We start from the raw sequence: 13895 nt of genomic DNA on the forward strand, positions 1-13895 counted from the left end.
GAAGAGGCATATTCTTTAACTTTAATGATGACTGGAAAAGCCTGAGTATTTTGATGTGAATATAACTAAGCATCTTATGAATAAATTTTTTCTTTATTTCTGTGACCTAGATATAATAATTCAATGCAAATGAATTTAAAACATAAAGAAGAAAGAATTTCACCAAGACAAAATATATTTTATCTGATAGCTTTCTGTCCTCTCTTCCCTTCTTCTCATTTCTGACAGCCATCACGAAATATCCAATAGTCATGTTTCCAACAGATATGAAAAATTTTATAGGGTTTTTTCAAGTAGTGATTTAATGGAGATAAAATACTTTTAATGACTACTTATTAAAGCAATTAATATGAATATTGACTTTTCTCCATAAAATGCCAGTAAAGTACCAATGCAAGATAAATCTATGTGCAGGACATTTGATGCACAAAAGAATATTTCAAATGCTTAAATACCTTAACATTTTCTGCAACTCTATAAAAATGTTAATGTTATCACTGTTTCTAAAAGTTAATTGAAAAGTAGAGAAAATATTTTATGGCATAATCTTTTTTTCTTGATATAAATTTTAATAATAATTGATTCTTTAGGCTCAAACCCAGCACACCACAGAAAATCTCAGCTATTAAAGCAACAATTGGAATTTGATATTGACAAAAGTTAAGCTTTTAACTGAGACTGGCTAGCAGATGGGCAGAGATTGCTTGGAAATTCTGAAAAGAGCAAAACCCAAGGGGTTTTGGGCCAGAGACTGATCACATCACATAGTGCTGCCTTTTGTCTATCTAAAGACCAATACTATGATGTTTGATTTTTTGCCAGAATGTTCAGGTTAGCACCCAGATATCCCAGCAATTAATTTGTCACAGTCTGTACTTCCTACTGTGGATTTCATTGTGGAAACAAACATGAGTGTTGAACCCTGTGTCTGTTAAGGGTTTTATCTTTTTAAGAAGGATTTGCAATAATCAAATGTGCACTATGAATCTCAGCGTTCAAGCATCTTATAATAAATATCAAAAATTAAGATGTGGAATTTATTGGTGCTTAGAGTAACTTTTCAGTGATGGAAATTTTCATATTTAAAAATGTTTCTCCACAGAATTACTCTTATGCTATGACACACATCTAGTACAGGCTGTTGATTACTTACTGGCCCAGCTCTAAACACGATCTCAAAAGAATTTTTTTTTGTTTTGGAGGAGGGGTGGTGGGAGAAGGGAAATGAAAGTGAATTTGATTTTCCCTTTTTCTTTTGTAAAAAAATATAAATACATGAAAGTTTGAAAGTAAATGTCTATAAAAGTAACACTCTTTTATTTAATTTTCAGAGAGGATTATTTTTCCTTAAAGATTTTCGATTTTATTATTTCTGTTTTTCCTCAGTAGATCCTATTTTTTCCTAAAGACACTGCAAGTAATACTTAGTTTATTCAAATCTGTAGACTTTTCTCTATTTAGTTAAAAGATTTTATTGTTGAAAGGTAAGAAACAGCTCTAAGATGAAAGAACATAAATACATAGAAACTCCTGAAAGTATTACTAAATTTAATGAAGACAATTTTTTTAAAGCAAAATTAGGTATAGATCTTAGGAAAAATTGAAAATAGGAGAAAATAATAAGAGAGAAAACCCAAGTCATCAATATAAATATTTCCTAGTCTTCTAAAGAGATTTAGCTTATTTTTCTAATTATAACAAGGTTGTTACAGGTTAGCCTTGTTGGTTAATTCAGCATAGGAAAATGCACAAGGACAATTCCAGAGACAATGTTTCAGTATTTGATAGAAATTTTAGTTAGAAGTCATGGATTCCTCTCAGTATTTTAAGATAAGAAACAGCTGTACAATTGGGAAAATGCTGAAATGAATTGCTTTCACAATTCCTTTAATTAATATCCTCAAACTTTTATATATCTTTAAATTTTTCTTGCATTTTGCCCAAATCGCTGTCAGTTCAAAGGCATATTTTGCATTTTACTGCGTGAAGAATCATTATTAAAGTGCATAAAGCAGCACAGGGAGCAGAAGTCCCAACAGGACTTTTATGATCGTGCCTTGACCCTACTCCCTAAAAGAAAAGCTTGAGAGTTGCAGGAATGTAGAGTTTGACAAGGTGTTCTCCTTCTCTTCGATTCGAGTTTTATGTTTTCGCTGCACTGGGCCATGGCACAGCTGGAAAGGGATTGGGGTCTGCACTTGGTGCCAGGCGCAGCCCAGAGGGGAAGCAGCTGTGGCATGGAGCTGTGCCTTCACATATGCATGCTACGGAAACAGGATGAGTTTCACAGCCACAAAGCAATGTGTTGTCGTGCTGGTGCTTAGCCAAGCTTTGTCAGAAAATGCTGGAAAAGTGAGGGAAGCCAAGACTTAAATTCTACTCCCTTCTTTTGCACTTCAAATTGACTGGTTTAAACTTTTCACTTGTACGTCCCGGATGATCAGAATTTCATTTTAGGAAATTGTGTCTTCATTCCAGTTTGACATATTAGAAATGTTGATGTTTAAGAAAGAATTTTAGAGATCTGCGTAGTAAAAGAAATAGCCTAATTTATTACTTTTTTTTTAACTATACCAAGATGCACTAGCTACTTCTTGGTAGAATAATTAAATCAGCTACTGCGTAGAACAATGCTGTATGTAGTGAAGTGCATTGAATAAATATAAAGTGCACTGACAGCTAAATGTTGTTTGTAAACCATTTTTTAAAAGATATTTTCGGCATATAGGAGGAATTTATTACCAGAAAGGATCACTTCAATAATAGGAAATTAGCAAGATACCTTATTAAAGGCTGCAACAAAATGAGATTATTTCAGATAAGTTTCTCTCACTGTTTCATTTAGTTCTGCATTTGTATGAGGTACAATGTTTGTGATTTTACTGATAGCTCAGAGAATATGGGTATAATTCAGTATTTACTGATGTATATTCAAGTGAGGTGTAGATGTTACCACAAATTCTTTCACATTGTAATAAAGATCCCACAGATCTTTGAATTTAATGAAATATTCACAGTTGTATTGTGACCAGCAAGGCAATCAAATCTCAATGATTCATGTTAGTATTATTTGCACCCTTTGAATTTCTGCAGCATGTTTTCCTGACTGCTCATTTGAATATGAGAGAACCCACCAGACAACTACTTCTCTTTGTGTTATAAAAATATTGTAAATTTGCATTGCAAAGAACAATTACAACAGAGAAATATTCAGTGTCCTATTCAAAGTCTATTTAAATTATACATAGAAAAACTGGGCAAAACTGAGGACTTTTATGAAATAACAATAGTTCTCCAAATCCCATGTTAAATGGCTAAACAACAGAGGAAATACAGAGTGTAGTAGAATGTTTATAAAACATGGTGGTGTTAATGTGTGTGGTAGAAAACGTTGGTGGTGATAAATAAAGTGTTTTGTTGCATAAACTTTTCATGGGAATCTTGAATTCTGGCAGATTTTCTGTAGTTTATTTTCTCCGTGGATTTTTAAATGGTCTGTTAGTCATGCTTAAACATTCCAACAGAGGTCACATTATTGTGTTAGAACTTATATAAAAAAAAAAACATTAAAACATAGCACTTAGTAAAAAAATGCTGGTCTGAAGATTAGAAAGTGGAAACAGAGGCACTAAAAGCATCTTACTGAAGAGTCATGCAGCAGTGGAAGAGACAAGTGTACCCTTCCAGGCTACTGCTTCCCAAGCCAGTCATACTTGTGATAAACTACCTCTGTGTTTACTAAAATAACCAGCTACCAGCTCAATCAATGTAGATATTATCAGATACTAGATAGATAAGATGCTAAAAATTGTATAAGCACATATACAGCTTTTTTTTTTCCCCTGGATCTTCACAAAGATAAACACAGTACTCTCCATGGTAAGTTTTCCCAATAGAGTGGTATTTGAAGTGCTGTGTAACTCAGCAGCACAGGGGATACCAGTTGTTCCCTGTCCATCAGCAACTTCACTAACCTTGTTATTCTTATACCTTGTTACTCTTATACCTTGTTATTCTGCCACGTTACCTCTCCAGTTTGGGTCAGTAGGGCTCTGTAAGCTAACATGGCTGTGCTATTGTCATTTTGACTCCTGTGTAGTACAGGTGTATGTAGGATAGGGTTAAACTTCCTGGGTCCCAGAAAACATCAGCAGTTTATTTTATGCCAAGGTGGATCTTAGTGTGCATTATATTTACATTTTGTAAATGGTTTGCCTTGATAATATTACAGTACTAAACATACTACTTTGAATGTTCACAATATTCAGGTTAGCTTTATGCAGACATGACTTCAAATATGCACAATCTGCACAGCAATCTAGAAATATACAGTATTGAATTTGTCTTATGATAAAGGTCAGAGGTTTGTGTCCAAGGCAGTTTTCCTGGTTTTCCAGGATGAAATGTGTGCATGCATACAGTATGTTATGTTTCCACAATGTATTTTAAAAATAAATAAACTTAGAGGAACCTACCCTTTTTCTTGTTTTCTTCTAAATGTTGTAGCATAGAGTTGCCATGCTGAGTTGTTAATCAAGTGAAAGCTATTTGACTGGCAGCTCTGCTGCATACTTTCATTTAACGAAGCAGGCTGTTTGCTGAGACTTAGGAGGACTGCCCATACATCTCTCTTGTATGTTCTTGGCTGGAAGGTGGGGTTTGGATCCTCTGGGATGGAGGACAGTCAAAGTGCTGATGGCTGTGACTGTGGCTGTTTTGTTCAGCAGGTATTCTATGGAATTCAGTGACAATAGTTCCTTTTTCTAGCTTCATGTATGGTAGCTACTGATTTAAAATACAAAACTTCCAATTTAGATGTTCAGAATAGAAGCTATTATACCTTTTCATTCTGAGAAATGAACTGAGTTTTAACTGTGAAAAGTATAGAACTGGATTCTCTTCTTGCCTGAGTTGTTACTCGGATCTAATCAAAAGCATGAACAGGTTAAAAAATAGTAGCATAGTTCTTGGCTGTAAGACATGGTCCATATTTTACTACTGCCTAAATGACCTTTTTCTGACAAAATAAGTTTTCTCTACTAAAAGCTATGCAAATTTTTTACATTTCTGTGGTCTACTAAAGCTAAAGAGAATGCAGTGCAAATGTGGGACAATTTCTTTTATTTCATTTCCGTCTAAGTAACTTGACATAAATATGTAAATAGACAGACCTACTGGCAGGACAAATTTGCATAGAAATTACGATAATCACATGCACTTCAGAGGGGTGAGGTGAGATGAACACAAGAAGTGTTGGGGGTTTTTTTCTTCTTTTACCAAATCTTTCCCAGTAATAATGTGGTTATTCCCATCAGAGATTTACTGGGATACATTTCCACTCGTGACCTCAGATAAAAGAGCAAAGAAGCAAGAAAATCTGTGTTCCTAGAGTTAAAGTGGTTTATTTTTCTACTTTTTAATTCTCAGAACATAAGCCACTGACTTTTCTCACTTCTTTTTTGGTACTGAATTTACAGGGAAAATTGTTCTGATAGAAACATATTGATTGTAGTAAAGAATTGTATGTTACCTGCCTTGCACACCTCACAGCGATATTTAACTGGTGAGAAATGTGCTCTAACTGACACTAAACAAAAGCAGAGTTGTTTTTCATTTTAAGAGTTTGCTCTCTATGTGGCCTTGAATGTTCGTTTCTTTGACAGTAGATAATGATTCATTCTCTTGCTTTGCAGTTTCTAGATGGCTAAGTACTTAAAAAGTCAATATTGAATTTCTAAGCAGAAATCCAGATATGATTACAGTAAAGCTCTGCTATCACAGCATTATATTAAGTGATGTATTGGTATATTCCACATCTATAAAAATAAGAAGTTTTAATTTTACTTTTGAGGTGTATTTTAAAATGTGCTATGTTGATTTTATTGATAGTTTGATTCTTCTGAATCGAGATTCACTCAAAGTGAAAAATTAAAAGTGAATTATTGCTGTAAAAATCATCCAAAGTCAGGACGTATGCTTGGAAACATAATTCTCTTTGTTTTTTATTTAAGGTTTAAAGCCAAGTGATCCAACCATGACTGGCAAAACACAGACGAGCAATGTCACCAATAAGAACGACCCAAAGTCCATCAACTCCAGAGTCTTCATCGGTAATCTGAACACAGCTATTGTCAAAAAAGGCGACATCGAAGCAATCTTTGCAAAGTACGGGAAGATCGTGGGCTGCTCGGTGCACAAAGGTTATGCCTTCGTACAGTACCTGAGCGAGAGGCACGCCAGAGCCGCCGTGGCAGGAGAGAATGCCAGGATCATCGCGGGGCAGCCGCTAGGTAAGGGTCTGTTAATGCCACTGGAATGCTGCTTTCTCTTTCCCTTCTGTTTGAAATACCACCTGCTGATGGTGCCTGCAGGACTAGTGAGTTTGCTTGCCCATGCTCCATCTCAGCATATTTCCAGGATTTTGGAACTGACAGAATGCTTAACATGGTGCTACATATGGTGTTATGTAGCACCATGTTACCTAGGTGCTACAAAATATTTAGCCCTACAAACTGCTTATTTATTAAACAGATCACTTCTGAAAACTTTATGCTTATTTGTAATTCCACTGTAGTGAATATCATTACTCTTGTGAAGAAAAAATGACTATTTTTTTCATAGAATCTACTTTAGTAAATTTACTGTAGCATAACAGGGCTCGTCTAATAGATTAGGTTATCTTTCATGTAATGAATCTAAAATGATACCCAGCCCACAGATGTGTCAGATATTATACAGAAGCAAAAGAATAGTTTTTATTTGTCCTTGAAATCATGGCAAACTATAACAGTGTTATTTAGAGAAGTATATTATTAAAAACTAAGATTGCAGGTTTCCCACATAATAGTGTAAACATTGTTCATCTGAATTCTAAATAAACAAAGAAAAAAAAGTAATATTTTTCTCTTCTAGTGCTTTGTCATGAATGCTTAAGTAAAATCTAGTTGTTACATAATGCAAATTTTACCTCTGGAAGCTATTTTTAATTGCCTATGTCGGCTGTCAGTGATAAGCCCTGGAGTCCATTCTTAGACACAGTCATATATATACAGTAACAATGTTTAGTACATCAAGATGCTTGGTAGGATTCAGAGTTCTTTCACTACAGCTCTGAATTGTATTGCTCATATTCAACACCAAGTGTGTAATGGCTACGTCAGGAAAAGATGAAGTGTAGCCAGTGTTTTGGCTGTAACAAGCCATAAAGAATCAATATGGCTTGTTCGTTTTCAGTGTTGCAGGCTGTGGAAATCTATTTTTCTGATTGTTTGTAGAAATTGAAGCATTTGTGTTACATGGACTGTTCTTTTATCACAGTTATTGAACAGCAATTTTAAGTTTTATATTTTAACTCCTACCTTTTGGGTTCAAGAGTAAAACAGATTAAATAATTTCAATTGTATTCAAGGGGAGATTGCTTTCGAACTTCATTAGGAAAAGTCATATAGATGAGTGAAATAAAAGAACTCAAGTGATAAAAGCAAGGCAGCACAGTCAGTCTGTGGGATGGCATTATTGGGAGACATTTCCTGGAGCGGTGTTCTCCAAGCAATAGGCCATGTAATGCCATCAGTGCATTACTTACAGCTTCTTGCACACTGGTCTGACCAGATTTTTTAAACTGTGTTTTCCTAAGGCAATAGACCTGTTATTACTATGATTATCGTTGCTAGACTCTTTAAGTATTTCTTGTGGCATCTGTAATATGCCAAGCATTTTGTACAAGGAAATGCCTTTGCACTACTCTACTCTGTGTACTTTTGTGCTTTCTGTAGCAGGGAAGTGAATTTGTTGCAAAGGAAATTAAGTGACCAATAATTGCTTGAGTTGTTTGAATATTTTAATAGTAACAGAAATTATTTAGTCAATATTAAGTTTCAACGGTTTAATCTTAAAATACTTTGATTTTTCTGCACATTCTTCTGATAACATATTCATACTTCAGTTCCTAATATATCAAGGAATATAAAGAATAAGCAAGGTGAGATTTTCTTTTTTCCTTCCTAATTTGGTCTTTTTTATATGTGAAATGCAGTTGCTATCAGTACGGTTTGACAAAAATAATGAATTTATAAAAATGGAACTTCTCATTAAAGAAATTGGTTCTATGAATTGTTCTAATTGGCAGTAGACATTAACAGTCACCACACATTAATGAGTAGATGACTGAGAAAATTTACTTGGGATTTTGACCCAGAACATCTTAGGCACAAATAGTGCATTACTGTGAAACTTCTAGATGAAAATTACTTTTTTCTCTGTCCTGAGAGCTTTGCATTCTGAAATAAATAGAACTAATGAATTTATGTCAGCAGTCAAGTTAGGGAAAGGGACAGGAAAATCCTGTTACAGATATACAAATAAACTTGTTTAACATAGCTGAATTTCCTATTAAATTGAATTAGAATAAATTAGTAATGTGAGGGCTCGATGATAACCAAATAAGGAAAGTTATTTGAACAAGGGAATATTTGAAAAACATTATTCCATGGTATATGCTTGATACTACTATACACTCTAGTACTCAGTACCTCACAAAAGAAAGCATAGCTTCATTTAGATTATGTTAATAATGTACATTAGCTCTTTCATGGTATGGTGAACTGAACCGTTTACATTAGCTCCTGCCTTTTGTGGACTAATGCCATTCAAAATAATGCAGCTCTATTATCAGAGTCAGAAACCTTTCATCTGAAATTTAAAATTGAACCCGTAAATTCTTGTAGTGCCACACAGTTCACTGCATATCCTGTCTAAACGTTTCCTCTGAGCTGGAGCCACAAAAGATTAGGCTCAGTAGGTATATAACAAAGCATTTTGTTTAGCAAATTCCTCAAATTAGTTGTACAAATCTAAAACATTGGTATTACCCTAAGTCTTGCCAGCTTCCTGGGGGTCATTATTTTTGGCCTGCTATTGGTCTCATCCATCAACTCTGAAGTGTGTAGTGGTGAGTGATATGTAATGGTGGTGCCAGGGATACTGCAACTTGACGGAAGAGGATTTCATGAGCTACGTGATTTCCAATCTTCCTGTTTCATAAAGTGCAGCACACTCTAAAAAGTTGTGGGGTAGAGATCGTAAAGGAAGACAAAAAAATATGCTTGGGAAATTTATGGCTATTATTGTGAAGTACAATGTAGTTTCTTGAAGTAATATTATGTCTTCATGGGAATAGCATGTTTTCCTGCCCTCAGGACAGAGACAGGTCAGTATAGGGCACAGGAGTCTGCTTCACAATGATTATTTTGTAAATTGCTTCAGGCTGGAGTTGAGAAAATATTGAAGTTGTTCTAGGACAAAACTGCAAGTTATGTTCTTTGTTGTGGGAACACATCCACACTATTAACTCTTCTCAAAAGTTTTTTACCCTTTTATGCACACTTGTGAGTTACAGAATATTTGTGCATATCCACTTCCTTTCCAAATAGGACAAAGAGACAGGATGAATAGGAATTATTCTGAGGAAACAATGAGTCTGTGAACTTTACCAAGGGTAATTTCATCCTTCTCTGGGGAGCAAAGGATTAGACACCTGCTTGCTCAAAAATGAATGGTGCAAGTCCCTCATTGCAGCTGTAGGCTGAGGAAATGAGCTGTAACCTTTCTCATAGTGAGGAGCCCAAGCCTGAACACAGGATTTGAGGTGCAGCCTCACCAATGCCAAGTGCAACAGCATGATCACTCTCCTGGTCCTGTTGGCCACAGTTTCTGATACAGGCCAGGATGACATTGTCCTTCTTTGGCCACCTGGGCACACTCCAGCTCATGTTCAGCTGCTGTTAACTAGCACTGCTGGACTCTTTTCCTCCAGGCAGATTTCCAGACATTCTGGAAATCATCCCCACTCTGTAGCTCTGCACGGGATTCTGGAGACCCAAGTGCAGGTCCCAACACATGATCTTATTGAACCTCGTCAATGGCCTTAGCCCATTGAGCCAGCCTGTCCAGATCCCTCTGCAGTGCCTCCCACCCAACTTGATGTTGTCTGCAAACTTGCTGACAGTACACTCCATCCCCTCACTCAATCATAAATAAAGATTTTAAGATAAAGATATGCATTGCAGCTTCTCTCTGAAATTCTGGTATAACTATCATATCAACTTCTAAATCATAATGTCCCTTTGATTGTTCTTGGTTAATAGTTCATAGCCTTCTATTTTATAATACCTTAATTATTATGCCTAATTTTTTTCCATTTTCATGCACATTTGTATACCAGGATAATTCCTTTAACTTGAGAATTTTTCTTCATTTATGCATATAACCCAGGGATTATACAGGTATCTTCTTAGAGGTATCTTATAAAAATGTTAAATGGACTAAGGCTTGTACTTTTGTTCTTTTTCATGAAAGACACATGGAATTTCATTGTTGGATCCTTAGGAAAAGGAAAGATTATAGCACCAAGACTACAAGAGATGCTGTAGTTCTCCAGCTGATGTCCTTTTTAACTAATAAATTAGTTCCTCTGTAGCTTGAATCGTGTTCTGTTGCTGCAAATATTACTCACCTGTGTCGCCTTCAGGTCTAAATTAGATGCAGTCTCTGAATACCAAGTGAGTGTATATTGACCCATAGTCTAAGGTAAGATGCTGGTTGCAGATATTTATTTTCAGAGACATACACTTATACACATCCTTTTGAGAAGCACAAGAGCCCTGAAGGGGCTTTTTAAATTATAACTACCCAGTAGAAAATATCCAAGGTGAATAGCAGGTTATAAAGGGAGATTTTAGAGAGACTCAACATATACCTTTGCTGCAAATTGAACTGATGTGATAATAAGGCTGTTTTATCTTTTGTTTCTCTTGCCTCTACTCAAAACATATCTTTTCTATTTTATGTTTGTAATGTCTAACAACACTGAGAGACTTACATGTGTATTTGTAGAACAAGGACTCTCCAGACTGAAACAATTTTTCACCTCAATCTGAGCTACAGAAAACATTTATTGTGTCATGAAAGTTTCTGTCTTAAAACGAATAAATACTTTTGCTGTTTTAGTGAACTAATTTGTTAAAAAAAGCATTTTGACTTAAAAAAATAACAGATTTACCCAAATTTTCTGGATGACTAATATTTATATATTTATCTAAGACAACGATAGGCTAAGATAAGAAAGTCAAATCTAAATTAGGGGTTGTTCCATTTCCACTTAGTCATCAGTTTTCAGTCAGTAGCATGGAAGCATACCAATCTTTTATTTGTACAAACATAAGTCATTATGTATTAGAGCATTCTGGGTACTCTTACCAACCTACCTCCCACTAATGTAATGGCAGGATTTATCAGGAAAGCAATGCTGTCTTGTTTTAAAGACTATAGTGGAGCAGCAACTGAAAAGGTTTCTTATTTTGCTTCTATAAATCTGTAAAGACTTGAGTTTTAATGTGGGTCAAAACATTCCAGGAAAGGACAATGACTTCCTAAAGCAAACTCCTTAGCATGGACTTTACTGATATAATAAAAAAGTGGGAATATTTAGATATTTTGATGAATATTTTAAGGGAATATTAAAAATAGAATAACTATGTACACATAATTATTATTCATGTATTCAAATTTTGTTTTAGATCGCATAGCATTAGGAGATTGTGTATTGTAATTTTCATACTACAGGACCTGGAAGGACAATGCACTTCATAGAAAATTCTTTGGTCATTTGTAATTTCTGCAGGCTCACATTTTGATATATTGTACTTTTACACCATGGAGCATTAGACCATGGAGTAAATAATCTGAGAACTGTAACTCAGTAATACGCAGGTAATTTTCCAAGCAAGTGAGAGTTAGAAAGCAAAGTATTTACGTTCTGATGAGCCATGATAGCTTTATAGCATATGGTTTTCAACACTGGAAAGTTGTCCTTCCAAGAATATTGTATTCTTCTGATAAAATAATCCACTTTTTAATTAATAGTGTTTAAGCAAAAGCAAAATCACGCTTGTTAACTGCTCTATAAGGAATTATCATTATCATGTAAGTTTGAGAATAAAAAAATTTAATAAGCAAATACTTTAATAGTAAAATAAATTATCCATAAACCTATAAAACTTGTGAGATGTTGTGAGTCTTGACTTACTGTGGGGAGGACTTTTGCATTTGCTGAACTCATATAATTATTTGTTAGTTACTTCAAAAGTGATACCAATTTCTTTTTGTAAAGTAGCTATTAACATCCAGGCCAGGTTTTGAGGAAGTTTATTTGATTCAGAACATTTTTGTGTTGAACTAAACATAAAGTAATGATAAAGCAAAAAGACCGAGTGGTCTTCTTCCAAAATCAAACTAACAGAAACAAAACCCAAAACATAGTGCATTTGTAGCCAAGATGAACGTAATGCCTAATGTCACAGGAACCTAGAGTGAAACTTGGGATATTGACCCTGGCTTGCACTGTCTTTACTAAGTCATTCCCACTAAATCCCTTCTTAGTCAATGTCTTCATCATCAAGCCCTCAGGCACACGCAGATTGTTACAAAACATCTGAAAAATTATTAATTCTATTTCCACAGCTTAGTTCAGAGGAGCTAAATTTTGCCCACTAGAACTAACTCTTCATTCCATTATTCCAACCTGTTTCTATGTTTGGGAACCATTGTAATCCTGGTTCAGCCTACTCTGTGCAGGAACAGAGATCCTGTCCAAAGACCTACCTCATAGGTCTCAGTCTATTTTGCTGAGACATTTTGCTACCCGTGCCCTGTGGTCTTGGTGAGGTCTATGCAATAGCACACTGGAGTGTCAAGTCTTACTGTAGAGGGCCTTGGATACAACAATCTTTCTTCATAGAGTCTTCTAATAGTGGATAATTTTCATATGTCCCTTACTGTTACACATTTTGGTGTCTCCCAATACTTTATACCTTCTATTTTTGCAGTAAGATCCTGCAGCCATAGCAGCAGATTATAAGCCAGTTTCATGCTCTTGAAGAGAAAAACATTATTAAATCTTGTTGTCACTCCACAGTCCTGTTTCTTCTGCATTTCTGTTATCAATATTTCCTCATCCTATATTCACATTGACACAAACCATTCCATGTGCTATCCATGCATGTAAAACAATTCATATAAAGGTAGGAAGGGAGGGTAATTTTTAACAATCATCCCTCAGCAGTTCAGGGCAGGGCACAGTTGCACAATTGATGTATGCTTGTTCCAGAAGAGCAAGCTGAATTCTTCATCATGAAAGAAAAATCCATATTTTAATAGAATGACCTGATTCCTTAGATTGAGAATCCCTGGACTAAGAAAGAATGAGTTTGAGCCCCCATATTTCACAAAAGTTTCTATTTCTTTCTTAGTGAGACTTGGTCAATTCTGAGTGAAACTACAATTTAAATCTATTTTTCATATTCAGGAAAGCACATATCAATAAAATAGTTTATTTATGAGGTGAACTTATGGGGGTGAAGTTTTCTTTATTACTTGCTTGATGTTTCTTTCTGTGAAATTCTTTATATTATCATAAAGTGAAAGTCTGCAAAGTTCTTCCTGGAATAAGATTTTGTACTTTGAGCAGCCTGATGTCAGTTCATGCAAATGTTAAGCATGTCCTCCATCATAATACCAAAAATGATGACCTGATTGCTTGTCATCAACAGATGTTATTGAAAGAAAACCTTTCCTTCAAGGCTTTATAACGATGCATATAAATATACATTTAGTCTTCTGCATGGGCAGCTCATCTTTAAAATAATAGACGAGGTGTTATTATGGGATCTTTCTAGGTCCTTCTCTGCTTTTTGACATGTCTGTATATAGCACATGGTCCTGCATAAAATGTTACTTTTTTCGTCATTTCAGCCTTGGGTTTCAGAAACACTTTAAGTCTTCTTTTAAGATGGATCTGATATATCCTTAGTCATTTTGTAAGAGCTTTTCAAAACATT

General features: G+C 35.0%; 1 protein-coding gene across 4 annotated transcripts in view; it reads left to right on the forward strand.

Moving 5' to 3' along the window:
* Nucleotides 1–13895, forward strand: part of RALYL (RALY RNA binding protein like) — a 368472-nt gene that overhangs the window by 177483 nt on the left and 177094 nt on the right. For all 4 annotated transcript variants that reach the window (XM_059482752.1, XM_059482742.1, XM_059482762.1 and 1 more), the window contains one exon: nucleotides 6012–6290. In XM_059482752.1, the coding sequence (XP_059338735.1) occupies nucleotides 6035–6290 (256 nt within the window). In that variant the 5' untranslated portion in view covers nucleotides 6012–6034. The remainder of the gene's footprint in view (nucleotides 1–6011; nucleotides 6291–13895) is intronic.

The sequence above is a fragment of the Ammospiza nelsoni genome, chromosome 1 (genome assembly GCF_027579445.1).
Source record: "Ammospiza nelsoni isolate bAmmNel1 chromosome 1, bAmmNel1.pri, whole genome shotgun sequence".
In the NCBI taxonomy this organism is placed as follows: domain Eukaryota; kingdom Metazoa; phylum Chordata; class Aves; order Passeriformes; family Passerellidae; genus Ammospiza; species Ammospiza nelsoni.